This window comes from Platichthys flesus, chromosome 5, assembly GCF_949316205.1.
Source record: "Platichthys flesus chromosome 5, fPlaFle2.1, whole genome shotgun sequence".
In the NCBI taxonomy this organism is placed as follows: domain Eukaryota; kingdom Metazoa; phylum Chordata; class Actinopteri; order Pleuronectiformes; family Pleuronectidae; genus Platichthys; species Platichthys flesus.
This window is the reverse complement of record NC_084949.1, coordinates 24,283,763-24,300,503: the sequence shown is the minus strand read 5'-3', so window position 1 is coordinate 24,300,503 and position 16,741 is coordinate 24,283,763. Positions and strand designations below refer to the sequence as shown.

The window sequence follows — 16,741 nt, the reverse complement described above, 5'->3', positions numbered from 1 at the left end:
GTGTGTGTGTGTGTGCACCGAAGTTATTAATCCTTGCCGTGCTTCTCTCTAATACATCCACCGAGTACCATTAAGAGATTTACCATTCATCATTAGAGCTGCACGGTGATGACAATACATCTTCATTACTGCAAAATCAATAAGAGCAGGAGATACATAATAATGACTGTACAAACCAAATCTGTTGTATTGAAAGAACCTGACAGTTTATTCTTGACCTCGGAAAACACTCGTCCATTCACAGAACTCTTCCTCTCTTCTTCTGTCCATATCAACCTAACTTTTACCAGAGGTCCCTTTGACATGGATTGAGATTCATCCCCCCGATGATGCTTTGTATCCTCACAACTATAAACACAAACATTAACACACACAAGTCAAAGTCTTCAGATCCCAATGGAGGCAGACACTTGAATTCACACTTGTGCACAAACACACATTGACCCCATTTTATTCATTAGCTTCTGTGTGTTGAGCTGACACCACGGTCCGAAAATCTATTGATAAAGCCTCGCTAAGTGACAGACACTTTTAGCACACGTTTGTTAATTCATAAGGAGAGCAATACATAATTGTGTGTGTGTTTGTGTGTGTCTCTCCTCCTGTCCCATACGCAATCGGCACGTGTACCTAAGATGTTTTTTTTTCTTGGTCTATTTACAAATGAAGAGAAGGTAGACGAGGACAGAGTGGGATTGCGAGTGCGAAGCTGTGGAAAGCTTTGAGGGTGGTGGAGACGGATCAGGAGGAAGAAAGAGGCAGAGTGTAAAAGTTGAAGATGGAGAGGGGGAAGCTGGAAACAGGAATAGATCAACAGGATGTTTTAATCCAAATATAGTTTTTCCTCCCTTCTCTTCCTCCCTCTTCATCCCAATGCTACTCCCCTCCACCTCCTCCCACCAACCTGGTTGTTTGGAGTGATTGAAAGAAAGTGGGAGATGTGTGTTTGTGTTTATTACACACACACACACACTTACAATACAGCAGTGTTTGAGTGACAGACCGACAGACGGATGATGTCCATTACCAGCCATGTGCTGTCCGGAGCCTGGTGGAACAGCTTCAGCAAGATCTCACAGATCTATCGCCGTTCTAATGAATCTGTTAAAGTCCAGACCCGACAAATCAATCTCTGAGCCACACAATCTATTAAGCTATTAATCAGACACAGGCCTGAACTCTTCTTCGCCCCAATGAGTGATCGCTTTACATATAAACACAGACGTAAAGACACGGGCAGGAAAACACTGATAAATGTGGACATGGGTGAGATTTAGGAGAATGAAATCTGCTTTTCTTTGTTTCAGGAACATAGTTTAATGTCAGTTGTTAGTACAGTTTTAAAAATAGAAACATTTTCAGGTGAGATACTCAAGAGTACTTGTGAAAATGATTTGCTGAGTCGCCTCACTTTGTTTCTTAAAATTTTGGAGGCATCGTTGATTCAGTTTTTAGAAGAAAACAAAGAGATTATGTGAGTGAGCAACAAGTAACGTTAATTTGATGAATAGAATCAGCTCCTTTCAGAAAAAGGCCCCGACTCATGTGAAGCATTGTCCTGATTTAAAAAACCACATCAGAGCTGCAGATGGTCAATAACCAGCCACAGGTTATCTCCTGGCATCTTGAAGTCAGTAAAACAAGTTGTAAACCAAACAGTGCCATGAAATAACCTTTTAATTATTATTATTTGTTTTTATATCTTATTAAATTGGTGATTATTAGATTTTATAGAGCTTCCTATTTTGAGGCTTTGTGTTGTTGGTGTGATAAAACAAACATTTTGTGTTGTTCCTCACATCATGTAGACTGTAGCACACATTACAATGGTTTATCCTTTTCTCTCTGGTAATAGTCAGTGGCCTAATCCCTGCAAATATGCAAATATTAGTGCAAACTATTGCCAAGCATGTTGTAGTGTACACTCAGTTGTGTTCTCCTTCCTGGCTGCAAAGAACATCTGTCTCTGTGTGTGTCTCAGAGTCCTGTCTTTCGTACTTTTCAATAATTCTATCAGCAATCCTATTATTAGCCTACAGGAGGCGCTATAAATCATTTCGGGACAAATAATCTCAGAGATATTTCTCTGCCCTGTAACACAGACCTTGAAGTGTTGGGCTCTCGGTGATGTATTTCCCTCGTGTCAGAGTGATGGGCTATGTGTGCGACTTGTATTCACTGTGATGTTAATTGAACTGTCCTGTTACCCAGTGAACTGGAATACACAGGCCTCACTGTGATGTTGTTGAAGTGAACGTATTGTAATTAAATTGAGATCTGATCCAACATTAAGACTAAAGACGCTTTTAGAAAACAACAATTGCTCAAGTCTAATATTGTCTCTGTTTCTATCTGTGTTGGACGGTCCAGTGTCAGTTTCAGTGAGATGAATGGATCCTAAATGGTTTTGAAACAATACAAATAGATTAAGAAGCTAATTTAAATACACTGGCATCTTATTTTGTTATGAAATTTAACAAAACAAGAAAAACAAGCATCGACTTTATCACTGGCAGGTTGTGAACCAATCATGGCCCAGGGAAGACCGGCAAAGTGACCAATAAAGGATTATTTTATCGTATTTAGATTGTATTTGTAAAGTGTATTTTTTGTATATGGTAAAGATGACAGTATTAGCAGTAGCTTTATGTTATCTTGTATTTCGTGTACTCTGCATCGGTTCATGTTGTTTTCTGAAGGGTTGATTTATAAAGGATGTGGATCCTAAACGATTTATCAGTATTGGGGATTTTCTTAATAAAAATAACAGACATATATATTTAATTATGGTTATTAAAAGTACAGTTTATGATCAAACTGTAAAATGTTAAGCCTCAGTTACATTTATTTATCATCAGGGAATTTTCTTTAAAATATGTATATCTCCAATATATTGAAATATTTGAATCCCTAAAATATCTGAAACAGCATCAGACCCTCAGAAATCCATATCAGGCTCCAAAAAGGATTTTGTGGCAACAGTCATCCAAAGCTCTAAAAAATCCATTTAGGTTTCACTAATTGTGAGTGTGGAAAGAGAAGTCCCCACATATCTCTGACAGTTGTCACATGAGATGTGTCCTGACAGCACACAGCAGTAGATAATAAGAATAAGTAAGAACGCTCAGTGTTCTGCTGCATCGCACAGCCGCAGCTTCTTCAGGGCACTTTCCCCAAAGGGCATCAGTAGAGTCTTAGTACAGTATTGATGTTTTCATTCTGCTCCAAAGACTGTGAGTTTGTTGAGCGAGTGTCTTAGCCTTCAAGGAAGTGCCCGAGGAAAATGGCATGTAAGCATGTAACCCTCCATTGATCTGTCCCGTTCCTCCAGGCCTCGTCCCTACATTCGCTGGCCTGTAGTAAATGAATGGACTGTGTCAGAAGCAGAGGCTGCACTGGGAGTAGCAGAGGCTGCACTGGGAGCAGCAGAGGCTCTGCTAGAAAACCACTCGCTTCCAAAAGAGGCACTTAAAATGCAGTATCCTCTTATTATGTGCGCCTGTTTAGTTATGCTGAGGGTCTCTTAGACACTGTGCTGTGAGTCTGTGGGACAGAGAGACGTGATTAGAGAGGGGTGGAGGGATGAAGACAAAGAAGGAGTGACTGTGGAGGAGGAGTGGGAGATTGGGGATTACCCTGCGGCAACGTGATTTAGCAATGATGCATCTCCTGTTGTCACTTGTTGTTCCTTCTCCATCTGGTAACGGAGGTGCAGGGGAGCACACACGTGATATTACTGACTTTTCAAAGATCACCTTCGGCTTCACCTCTCCTCCGTCTGAGACTTGTCCTCCATGTTGTTTCTCCTGCAGGATCAGAGACCTCCTCTTCTCTTTGTGGAGTGAGTCTCATGGCAGCAATGATCTGTCCTAACTAGATAGAACTAACCAGGCTTAACTGATAATTCCGAGCTCGATGTTTTCCATGATTCTAGTCACACGCAGTAGAAACCTGACCCAAATCTGAATATCACCTCCACAATACTTTGTTTTAATTCTAAACACATCGCTCTAGCTACGTTTCCTCGTACTGTCCTCACGACTCCGGAGTCCTTAAAACAGAGAATTTTGGCTTTGCTGCTTTGAGGTCAGCGTTGTACAAGACACAATGGAAATGTTGAAGCAGTTTTTGCTTCCTGATTGGTTCTCATAAGTTATAGCTCGATTACCAGTGGGAAGACGATATATCTCCACCTTGTTGTTGGTCCAAGAAAATAACAACATGCTCTTTGTTTACATGGGGGAGTGGTCGCATGACGTGCATTCTTCAGCTGGGGGATCATTACCGATACAGGATTTCAAACACGTGAACGGGAATGGTACGAGTACGAATGCAGCGACTTGTGTCAGAGCCAAAAGAACTGGAGGAAGCAACTCTCCTTTGAACTGTAAATGATGTGAGATCCCTCCCATGCCGTCATTATGCTCCCGGTGGGAATCGAACATCTCCTTTTCCATTCTCATTACATGGCACTCTCATGTTTTATGTTTCTCTTACAACTCCCTTTCTACTTCTGCTCTTTCCTTTTTTCGGGGGCTCTTGTTTGTTTGAATCCCTTTCACTGGCACATTTAAACTCCTCGTCTCATTCGCTCGCTCTTTGTTTTCGACTCATGAGGTAATGCTTAACAAGGGATTGGTGGCTTTTTATCTCAAGTGCAGATTTGAGTGCTACATCTGTTCTGGACACGGAGAACAGACCAACAAGTCTAAAGAGATTGCACCCAACAGGAGAAGAGAAGAGCTCCAATTAGATTCCAGAAGAAAGAGAGAGAGAGAGAGAGAGAGAGAGAGAGAGAATGAAAAATAGAGGAGGAAGTCAGGTGTGTGCTAACCTTCTTCTTTTTGGGCGGTGAGCAAAGAGAATGTCAAAACCTGGTGACATTTGAGATTCAAACAAGGATGATTGACACCAACTTTTACTTCTACGTATATATGGGAGAGTGGGCTCTGCATTCTATCTGTCTGTGTGTGTCTGTGTGTGTGTGTGTGTGTGTGTGTGTGTGTGTGTGTGTGTGTGTGTGGACATGATTGACATGGTAAATTGGAAAGGTCAACCGGTGCTAGTGTTTGGTTCGGCCAGGCGGACAGCAGGAGGATGTAATCTCCCGGCAGCGCACGTTTAAGGAGGGAAGAGGAATCCTAGCCAAAGACAAGACACGGCTCAAACACCTGGAGGAGGCGTGTTGGCTTGTATGAAATCTGCATTTTAATATGTAAACCTGCTCGCTGCTGTTTATACACTGGGTCTAAATGAAAGCTCTGCTCAGCTCCGGTCAGATTTACAAAGGGAGCCAGACGGCCCGGCTGCGAGCAGAGGAAGCACGTTGACTACAGAATGTGATGCTGGGAGTCTGTCAGGGACTGCTCTGAGATCTGGGGTCAACTCTCCAGTCAGCCTATTATTTTACTGGACACAACTTTGTGTGTGGGAGTGAGTGTGTGTGTCTGTGTGTGTAGAGGGGGGTCCAGAGTCCTTGTGGGTTTCTGTGAATGTGTCGGGGTTGAAAATTGGAGTGTTACATTTGTATAGCCATTGATATGAATTTCAAATAGGTGTGTGTGTGTGTGTGTGTGACGGCATGTGTGTGTATGTGTGTGACGGCATGTGTGTGTGTGTGTGTGTGTGACGGCATGTGTGTGTGTGTGTGTGATAGAGAGAGAGAGAGCAAGGAACAGAGGGAGTGAGATTGACAGGGTAAATTGGAGTGGTAAGGGTTCTGAGGGTGAACTCTGGTTTTAAAACAGTGGAGAGAGAAAGAGAGAGAGAGAGAGAGCGAGCGAGAGAGAGAGAGCGAGAGAGAGAGAGATAGAGAGAGAGAGAGAGATAGAGAGAGAGAGAGAGAGAAAGAAACAACTCAAACGTGTTGCTAAAAAAAGTCTCCATGCGCTCGGGGGAAATGTGACAGTGGATTCTGTGATGGGCGGACGGGGGAGAACGAGGCGAAGCCGAACAGGAGAATAGATTATCACTGAGGGTTGGGGGGGGGGAATCTGGTTGTATGTAGATGGAGAGTAGAGAGGGAGGGAGGCCCGGCAGGTGTGTGTGTGTGTGTGTGTGTGTGTGTGTGTGAGTTTGAGTGTGTGTGTGCGTGTGTGTGTGTGTAAGGTGGGAGGAGGTGTTGAGTCACCGGGGCTGGAGGTCAGCACCTGCACAGTTCAGCCGGAAGAGTGAGACATGACACACATAGCAACAACCCTCTTCACACAAACACACACACACACACACACAGAAAGATCAGGTGAGGCATGTGGGATTGTTTTACGGAGAAACATCCACAACACAAATACTGTACTAATTCCCTGTGGTAGACCTACGCAAAGACACACACACACACATCGTAGTGAGCACACACAGAGGACACTGTGACCTGGTTGTTTGTAGGTCCTTCAGGCACTGAATACACAATAGTGAATTCATGAATACAAATCATACTCAAGGCTGAGACACACACACACTCACACTAATATTTTCACATCAGTTGGAATTGTATTTTTTAAAAAATCACTCTCATTTCATCTATATATTGAGCGGTTGAGTGTGTTTTGTGTGTAGAGATGAAACAGGAAGGTTGTGTTCACCTGCACGGCTGCAGTTAGATTTGATCTGCTGTGAAACGCGGGTCAGTAAACACAGAGATGATCCCGGGCTTTTCAAAGGATCGGAGGAAAAACAATGACGGGAGGGAAAGTTACCGGAAAATGTGGTTTAGTGGATTTAACCTCACAAACATCGGATGATTTGTGTTGTGAAGGAACACAATCACACACAAACACACACACAGTTTCCCTGTTGTCCCCCGATGTCCCCATTGTTTCTCTGTTCCCATTCGTAACTGAGGATGACTCAGGATGACACCTCATTTGAATACACACCCACAGTCATATGCCCCCCAGACCAAGGCCTGCAAGTTCCTGTGTATTGTGTGTGTCTGTTTGGATTTGTGTGCGTGACCCTCTTCCACATTCTCCAAAATAAAAGACTTCCCAGCCCGGCAACTGAACAGCACACACTGTTGTAGTTAAATTGGCCTCTTTAGTTCTGTTTACGATCAATCTGGGCCTCGTGTCTTTCTACACTGGTGTCTATTCAACCTGAAGAAATCCATGTGACGTGAGGTTGATGAACAGATTCTTCAACGACTATAAGAAAATCAAAAATCATAACTCTTTATTCTTCCAAAGTTTTCTCTCCCTCTTCTTCTTTAGCTTTTCTCAGTTTTATACTGAAGAAACTTTTTTTTTCCTGTTTCTCTTCAACTGGCTTGCTCACGCTTCATCACGTGTCCTATACAGTGTGTGTGTGTGTGTGTGTGTGTGTGTGTGTGTGTGTGTGTGTGTGTGTGTGTGTGTGTGTGTGTGTGTGTGTGTGTGTGTGTGTGTGTGTGTGTGTGTGTGTGTGTGTGTGTGTGTGTGTGTGTGAGTGAGTGAGTGAGTGAGTGAGTGAGTGAGTGAGTGAGTGAGTGAGTGAGTGAGTGAGTGAGTGAGTGAGTGAGTGAGTGAGTGAGTGAGTGAGTGAGTGAGTGAGTGAGTGAGTGAGTGAGTGAGTGAGTGAGTGAGTGAGTGAGTGAGTGAGTGAGTGAGTGAGTGAGTGAGTGAGTGAGTGAGTGAGTGTGTGTGTGTGTGGTGCACATACTGAGCGAACTTTGCACTGATGCTCTACGTCAGAATCTAAATTATGTCCCTGGCACACACACACACACACACTCTCAGATCTAAACTATACACACACACACACACACAGTATGCAAGTGTTGAGTGAGTGTCTTAGTGGCTGTACAGCAGTGCGAGGGGGGGGTATTGATAGATGAATTGTGAATGTAGATTTTCTGCCAGTAGAATGTCAATGCCATCACTTCCTCCCAGCCTCCGGTCCTGCTCACACCAGACTCGTGACACAGGCAGAAAGGCAGAGGACAGATGAGAGAGGCCAGAAGAAGAGAGTGAATGAGAGACAACATTCTGTCGACTGGCAGGTGATGGATGAGCCGCTAACAGCTCGTCTTCCTCTGGACTCCGTGATAACGTGGCGTTCCCTCTTCCTGCCTCTCATCCATTTCTCTGTCTCTTGATTTTTGTCTTTGTTTGTGTGTTTTTTCTCTTCTTCTTCTTCTTCTTCCTCCTTCTCAGGGAAGATGCTCCTCTTCCTGTTTGCCTCCTCGATTCAGAGACAGCTCAGAGCCGCTGTCTTGAAAAAGCTTGTGTTCTTCTTTTGAGTCTTTTTCATGTGTATTTTGTTCAATGTGTGTTTTTTTTGGCCGCCACCGGAGGAAACACTTGAAATCTAATTTATATCTCTCCTGTTTCCTCTTTCCTCCCCACTTTCTATCTCCCCCCCTTTCATTCCATTTCTCGTCATCTCACTCTCTCCGGCTGACGGACAGTTGGAAAGAAGAACCGTGGGTCAACAGGTAAAGAACCATTTACATTTACATTATCTTTCCCTGCTTTCTCTCGTGCTCCTTCTCTTTTAACAGAGACAAATATTCCTGTGACCCTCTCCCACTGTGGGGGGGGGGGGGGGGGTCAGGGCCACTCAGCTAAGTGCTTTGCTGAAGGTCACATTGGCAGTGGTGGTGGGTGCATGCTGTTAAAGATGCTCCACTATTCCAGGTTTCAGTGTTTCTGCCTCTTTGCTAGTAAGAAAAACCTTCAGCCAGCCGCCTCTAACCTCAAGGTCAGTTCTCTTTGGGCCTGTACCTGTGAACACACAGTCAGATAACCTGATGGTTGGTAGAGGTGTTTGTGAAACTTTTGAAAACAGAGAGAACTTAGTGTATTTATTTGTCTTTGTTGGCTCAAGAGTGAAGTTCTGCGTCTACTCTTAAGATGTCTCATTAGAGTAGATGAGACACACTCATCTTTAAAAAAAAAAAGCAATAAGTGGAGTAGCTCTAACTAATTTCTTCCACTTTGGAACAGTGACGCAAGTAAACAGCACTGGAGGAGAATTATAACACGACTGACCATTTACATTCAGGAATGATTCTAAAGATCAAGATATAAACAGCTATTTGGAAAAATGAAGAGGCGATCTCCATAATGCGATGTGGATACCAGGATACAACGAGCTTTGAGGCAGACAGACGGACTTGGAGAGTTCCACTGCTCGGGTCAGGAGGTCAAACTGCCTCTCAGTGGCTTCAGGACCGATTTGTTCACGTCTGTTGAACAGTTTGAAGAACAGCTTCAACACCTGGCACAAAACAAAAGTCTTTAATTTGACTAAGGAAGGTCCTGTTTGTTAGTGAAACAGTCCCAGCAGTGGTTCATTCATGTTCTTCGCCAGGAGTCGTGTCACCAGTTGCTTGATCGTAGCTTCAAGTCAGCCGCATCAGATTTATGACTTTTTAAAGACAACTATAGTAAATAAATCTAAATATAAACTTAATGTCAGACTGAATGGAGGAGAAAGTAGTTCTACTATGATGACAGCCTCAAAACGTGACGTTGTCAACCACACGGATGATTTCTCACACATTTCAGAAGCCAAACCTTTGGAAAATGTAGCAGGGTTGAAAAAATATAAGCTGTAATAACACGATGATGTGAAAGTTGGTTTGAAAATGTTGATATCCTGCTAATTAATTGCATGAAAAAATGAAAAAAATGTGCAAAGGTCTTTAGAGATCCTGCAGATTTTAAGTTTTGTGTAAATGTCTTTTAATGTGGTAAAGTATTAAAGACGTACGCAGAAAATAATTAAAAACTTTGTCTTTGCCTTTAAGCACCCCCCCCCCCGGCTGTCACGTCACCCACTTTAGAATCTGCTGACTTACAGAATAGCTGCAGTGGTTCTGTCTGTTGTAGAATGTGAGTTGACAGGTGCAGAACATAAATTCAGAAGTGCAGGAGGGAAGCTTCAGTTGAGTGTCAGTTGCCTGTAGCTAGCTAGCATCAGCAGCGCGGCTACTACCACGAATGAGAAGCGAGCGCTGGAGTCAATTTATTTCCCTGTTCGGAAGTAGTTTAAAAGTTATATGTTATAGGTGCTATAACTAAAGTGTGTGTTTGTGTGTGTGTGTGTGTGTGTGTGTGTGTGTTTGCAGATATGAAGCAGTTGCACATTCCTTTATTTTTCCATGACGAAACGTTACCTCATCATGTCATTGTGTGTTTCATCATCGAGCCAAAACATCGCAACGAAAATAAAACTCCCAATGAATCTAATAGTCATCGAGTGCTCCTGAGAGCTTAAGTCCTCCTCTGCCTCTCCATTACCGCCACATGTTTCCCTCTTCTTCTCCTCCTTCCCTCTCTCTTTCCTTCCTCCGTCTCTCCATCCCCTCCTCCCATCACTTGTATGGCATGATGACAGAGATAGATAGAGGCTTTGGCAGCTGAAGGAAAAGATGAATATTTAAAATGGGGCATCTCTCTCGGTCCTCTCTCTGCTTTCCTATTGTCTGTGTCTGTCTCCCCTTGCGGCTTGGATCTTCTGCTCTAAGTGTGTGTGTGTTAGTGTGTGTGTGTGTGTATGTGTGTGTGACTGTGTGTGTGCGTGTGCCATGTCTTGACTTGTGGTTTTATATTGGCATTCTAAGGCAAGTGTAGTCAGACGATGACACTTAGCTGTCAGCATGAAGCATTAATGAGCTCAGTTGCACACACAAACACTCACCCCACTGGCGCACACACACACACACACACACACACACACATGCCATGCTCTCCACAGAGTTCAGCAAATGATCACCTTCTCCTCTCCATTTATTTTTGTATACCCTCCAAAAAAATATTGAACAAAAAAGAACCTTCCCATTTTCTTGAACCTCTCGTTTCCAGGGGCCCTTACCTTTCTGTCATTCTCTCTCTTTTTTCTCTTCTCTGTCTTTCTTCAGCCGTTTCCCTCTCTTGTTGTGTGTACGGCCTCAGTGTGATATGTGTTAGTTGGCTGTGGACTCTGCAGACACGTATCTGACAACTCTATTAATACACAGTCAGCTAACACCAGGCTGCCCGTTTGAGGATGTTAGGTTTGTGTGTGTGTGCGTGTGTGTGTGTGTGTGTGTCTTCGCCCCCAGCCCATCCCTCTGCTCTCGAGGTCTCCGCAGAGATTTGACTCAAAGGCTTAAAACACACCGATTTACAGTCATAGAAAGATGATACACACAGAGACATCGGAGGTGGAGTGGAGTGACTGGCACATTTAATAGCAGAACAAGCTGTAATCTGAGAATCCATTCAAAGAGGGATTACGCTCTAATCTGTGGATGGAATAGCCTTTCATCTCTCCCTACCTCTCTCTCTCTCTCTCTCTCTGTCGATCCATCTCTATCTCCTTCCTGCCCTAAAGCTGCAACAATCCTTTTTCTACCAGCCCTGATTCTTTTCTTTTTTTCTCTTCTTCTTCTGCTTTCATCGTTTCCATCCTTGATTTAATTTGGGATTTTTCTGCCTCTGCCTGAACGACACGCTCACACTCTTCTACAGCTGTGTCACCTCAGCAGCACTTGACTGTCAATCAGCAGTGATTGCACTGATGAGAGCGTTTTGAATGTTGCAGTGTGTGTCGCTGCCTCTGTGGTGCAGAAGTAGATCCACCTCCAAGGCCCGGGAGATATATTGTATTTTATTTTAATGTAGTGCAATATGCTGCACTGGGGAAAAGTCCTTTTAATGGAGAGAAAGTTGGGGGCATTTTATTAACGGAGAGAAACAAAGAGAAAATATCCTTTGTACCAAATCTTCTATCCAACATACAGATTAGATTTAAAAACGACCCTACATGTATGGTACGACAGATATCAATCATAAATGTTTATATAGGTTATATAATATAGGTTATATATTGATATTCTGCATAAGAATCAGTCAGACACTATCCTAGCCATGTCCTGAACTGTACATAAAGACACAACATTAAACACACAAAAGTGAACCCAAATCCTCCTGATCCCCCCCTAGTGGCTGGCTGTGGTATTGGTGATAAACCATGCCTGCTCCATGTTAACAGATGGGACATGGACCAAATTCCAAGACTGCAAACTCTGACTCAAAATTAATTTAAAAGCACAACGGAGACATAGTATCTTCATGTACAGTCTATGAGCCACAAACACACACTAACACACACACACACACACACACACACTTGTTTTCTCTCCCCATCATCACTTTAGATTTATTTTTAAATAGCCTTTTGTATTTTAAGCTCCTGGTTTAATCAGCCCTCGCTCCTTAATGAAGCTCCTCAGACTTGTTGTGGTGCTTTCACTTTGTTAACGCTACAACCCGGCAATTTCTATTCTGCCCTCCTTCCCTCCTCCACTCCTACTCTCTGCCACATGGTGTTTCTCATTTGCTAAATGAGGAATCCACTAGAGTTAGATTAAACTTCTGGACAGTCTTAACAGGGAGCCTTTTAGCTGCCACAGCACAGACACACACACACACACAACCACACATACTCTGTCTGTCAGTTTGAATGTTTCTCCTTGTGTAAATTGAGAAAGATTAATTAATTAATCCCTGACAACAAAGAGGAGGAGCTAAGTGTATGATAGGGAACATGAGAGGGAACACGGGCAGACGTGAGATACAGATGAAAATGAAATGCTGGAGATCCCCCTCTGAGGAAAAAAGTGTAACGGGCACTGAGGGAGAGAAAGAATAGAGCGGATCACACAACCATATGGCGTTTTGCTTTCCCCTCCACTTCCACTATCGTGTCTGTCACTCCAGAAGAAGTAGAAGGCCATCTGCATGCCCCCCCCCCCCTCCCTCGCATTTCCGATCTGCATATAAACCCGACTTCCCTCTTCTGAGCCCTTTTCTCTTTCCTCCATGTTCTCTTTTGTCACATCGGTGTGTTCACCGCTCTGCTGGTTTGTCCGTCTGCTCCCATCAGACACTCAGCCCCAGTTAACAGGTTGGACTCATTGTCCACGTCCACTGCTGCCGTTGAGGCTGCGCTGACGGCGACTAGCTCCTGTCTGACCTTTGCTCCCAACAGTGAACTCCACTTCTATCTCTGCATGTTTCCCAGTCTGTCCTGTACCCCCCACTGCCACCCATCATTAGTTCTTACCTTGTATGTGTGTGCGTGTGTGTGTGTGTTTGAACTTGTTTTGTTAACTCTTTTGCAGCAAAGCCTGGTCCTAATGAGGCAAAACCTAATTTCTAAGGTCCTGGTTAGGGATGGCAGTGAGGATTTGGTTAGGCTGTCCACGATAAATGGAAGTCAATGACAATTCCTCTGCAAGTGTGTGTGTGTGTGTGTGTGTGTGTGTGTGTGTAGCTGAGAAAGAGGACCTGAGAGTTATAAAGACTTTGTCTATTACTTCCTGTTCCTTTTTTTTGTTTTCAATAAATGACTTCACTTCTGTCCAGACAGTTGGAGAGTGTGTACTTGCACTTCTCTTTTTGTAAGGACCAGATTGAGTTGTGATGGTTGAGGTTTGGGTTGTGTGTGTGTGTGTGTGTGTGTGTGTGTCTAATGTCAATGAGTGTCCTCACAAAGACAGAACTAAAGGTATATGTACGACGTGTGTGTGTGTGTGTGTGTGTCTGTGCTGTCATTTACCTGTCTCACTGTTCCTGCATGTCTTCCTTCGTGTGACAGTGCGATGTGACTTCTCTGCTCTTTCTCGCTTATATAAAAAGAGATGATGGAGAGAAAGAGAAATAAGGGGCGCAGTCAATTACCACCTTTTCCTCCTTCCCTTCAAAGTAGAGATCAAAGCTGCTCCCCCCCCCCCTCCCCCCCCAGCCCCCTCCATTTCTTCTCTTCATATCCCACCTCCAATCAGAGCGATCCTGTTAATGTGTACTCTCCACTCCTCCCTCATTGGAAATCAACATATTCACACGTGCACGAACATAACTGTCAAATGACGGCTTGACGAAGTATAAAAAAGACAGCTATGTACTATTTAATTGGAACGTGCTTCTGTTTTTACACTTTTGTCACACTTACCACGTGTATGCTTTTCTTTTGAAAGGGTCATATCATGTCATAAAGCCTTTGCAAACACACAATCATAATCTTGCACACACACACACACTAGAAATCTCTTTAATGTACCTTTCAGCTCGTAATTTTTTTACCACACACACACAGCCTCTAATATATTATTATACCCCGTTGTGTGTTTCAGACAAATAATGATTATGTTTATAATGAACCATCGTTCTGTAATAGTCAGTAATTCTACTCCAAAACACCATTATGACACTGTATGTACATTTCTCTGTCATGAAACTGCCATATGTGGATTTTAAAAACAACTTTTTATCATTTGGAGGTTATTTATTGTGCTGGGAAATACTGATGTAAGGTTTGAAGGTTGTATATAATAGTTATTATTTACATGGTCTTTAACGGTCTTAAATGGATCTTAATGAAATCCTGATATTTCCTTGAATGGAAATTTGTTTGTGTCAAGCCAGACTCACACTTGTACGTTGTGTTCTTATTCCTCACAGGCTTCAGTCATCACACTGTACAGGTCGATCACCTGGTTGAACAGGGATCTGATCTGTGGAGTTTTTTTGTCCTGATGATTCTAGAACACTCACCGGCAAAAAAACGCTTACAAAAGGAAAACAACTTGTTACTTGGTACAATCCTGCTTTGAACTGAAAGACACACACAGAGGGAGTATTGACCCACAGACAGCTGGGGGGGGGGGCAGACGATTTGTTTGTCTGTTTTGCAGCGTGGTTCAGTTTATCTGCGTCACGGCACCGGCTCAGTCCAGGCGACGCTTTTAGCCACAACGTGTAAGATGCTGCTTCGATGATAATAAAAACAAGCTCAGTGCAGTTTGTATCAGATCTGTGGAGACTGAATCCTTAGAGACTCCAGAGTAACATTTCTCACATGGCAGAAATTCATCCCATCGTCCTGCAGAACCTAAATGTGTTCACTGTGGACACTGTGATGGTGTTTGTTCGAAAAAGTGTCGTGATAAATAGTCCAGGGTAAGATTGTGCACGCACGAAAAAGTACAGCAGCGTGTGTTTGTGTTTGTGTGTGTGTGTCTGTGTGTGTGCGACTATTATGGACTGAGTTCCAGATTGTGCTGCTGTGTGTGCACAGAGTGTGATTTATGAGCTACACCACCTCTCATATTTTCTCTCTCTGTCACAGATCCTGAGTCAGAGCTTTTGGCTCCAGCGATCGTGATTGGACCTAAAGACACAACAGTGGTGGCCGGGAGTGAGGCTACACTGGAGTGCATTGCTAACGCCAGGTAAATGTTTTTTATGCACACGCACACACGCACGCACATGCACGCACTAACGCACGCACGCACACACACACACACACACACACAGCTCACTCACATAAACACACAAGCATTGAATAATTCTTTTCTTGCTCGACAGCCCTGTTTTCTTCCAGGACAATTAGAGGACACCACATAAACTCATTGCTCAGCATTTCTCTTCCACCAGAATGAGTGTATAGACACACTGGCACAAATACACAGGCACACACACACAAAAAACACACACACACACACACACACACACACAAGTACCAAGTTAACTTAAACAGAAGTCGTCCCATCTGACATCAGCAGAGAAGCTAAACACACCCACACATTTACACAGGCTCATGCCAAATACTGTTTGCACACACACACACACACACACACACACACACACACACACACACACACACACACACACTTCATTGTGCACCTTCTAACTCTTTTCCTACCCAAACTTCATCCATAACAAGGTCGTCTCGCCTTGTTAGGACTCTTTGGCTCATGAGGACAAACGTGTTTTACTGGAAAAGAGTTGTTTATAGTAACTATATCAGTTTCCACTCATCCCTCTGTTACTGGGAGTAACTGGGCAGAACTGAACCTCAACATGCCCCTGACGGCTGTGCCAGGGTCATAGAATAGTTGCTGTCCATAGACACACTGAATGGATGAATGGCAAAACACTGCACTGTAAAACTGTGAGTGGTATAAAGCTCCATATACAAATACAACTTTCACCATTTGTTGTTAAACCAATAAGACGAATAAATGCAGGACAGTGAAAGACCATGAATTCCAACTGTCTCTGCAGTTTGTGAGATCACGTAGTACATTAAGGTTTATTCTCTACTCAGCAAATACACCTTATCTTCAATTATGGTGATATGGTGAAGTTATATCGAATTCATATGTTTCCTACATGACTGGTTTAAACCTCTTCTGTCAGTGGGAGTTATTTAGACCGAGTTCATCAGGCTGCATGTTCACTAGGAGCAGAAGTCCCTGTGTTTCTCTCTGAGCACTTGACCAGTGGGCAGCACTTAAGGTAAAGAGAGAAACATGAGAGCTGTTGTCAAACTAAACTCTTTTTTTTCTCCATTCAACACTGAATCGTTTGATCTTTGTGAAGCTGCTGTACTGGTTTGACAGCTGCAGACAAATCAGCACAGCGTCTCCTGTGCTTCTTCTACCAGGGACAATCCTCTCCTCAGGGACCAGTTCTGATATCAGACAGGCAGCCGCGGAAGAATAGTCCACAGAGATAATTCTGTAGCCTGAGAACAAATGGAAGAGACAAACTTCACCAGTGGAGTTTTGGGAGAATGTGGAGAAAGAAATCTAATATCCTCTCCGGATCCATTAACCATCAAGTCACCCAGTCTTATGCACCAGTGCCGTCCTGGTAAAAGAACTCAAAATAATTAGAAGCCTGAGTGAAAACAGGCGGCGCCAGTAGGCCTGGTATCAAGAGCTCCAAATCTGCTTTTCACTTTCAGAAGCTTTTGTTGTGGACAGGATCCG

The 16,741-nt window shown here is 43.5% G+C and overlaps 1 protein-coding gene across 1 annotated transcript in view; it reads left to right on the top strand.

Annotated features, from left to right (window-relative positions):
- The first annotated feature begins 1,262 nt into the window (after positions 1 to 1,262).
- LOC133953467 (protein sidekick-1-like) overlaps positions 1,263 to 16,741 on the top strand; it is a 93,964-nt gene continuing 78,485 nt past the window's right edge. The window contains exons 1-3 of the mRNA XM_062387392.1: positions 1,263 to 1,266; positions 8,384 to 8,410; positions 15,094 to 15,196. Coding sequence (XP_062243376.1) covers positions 1,263 to 1,266; positions 8,384 to 8,410; positions 15,094 to 15,196 — 134 coding nt within the window. The remainder of the gene's footprint in view (positions 1,267 to 8,383; positions 8,411 to 15,093; positions 15,197 to 16,741) is intronic.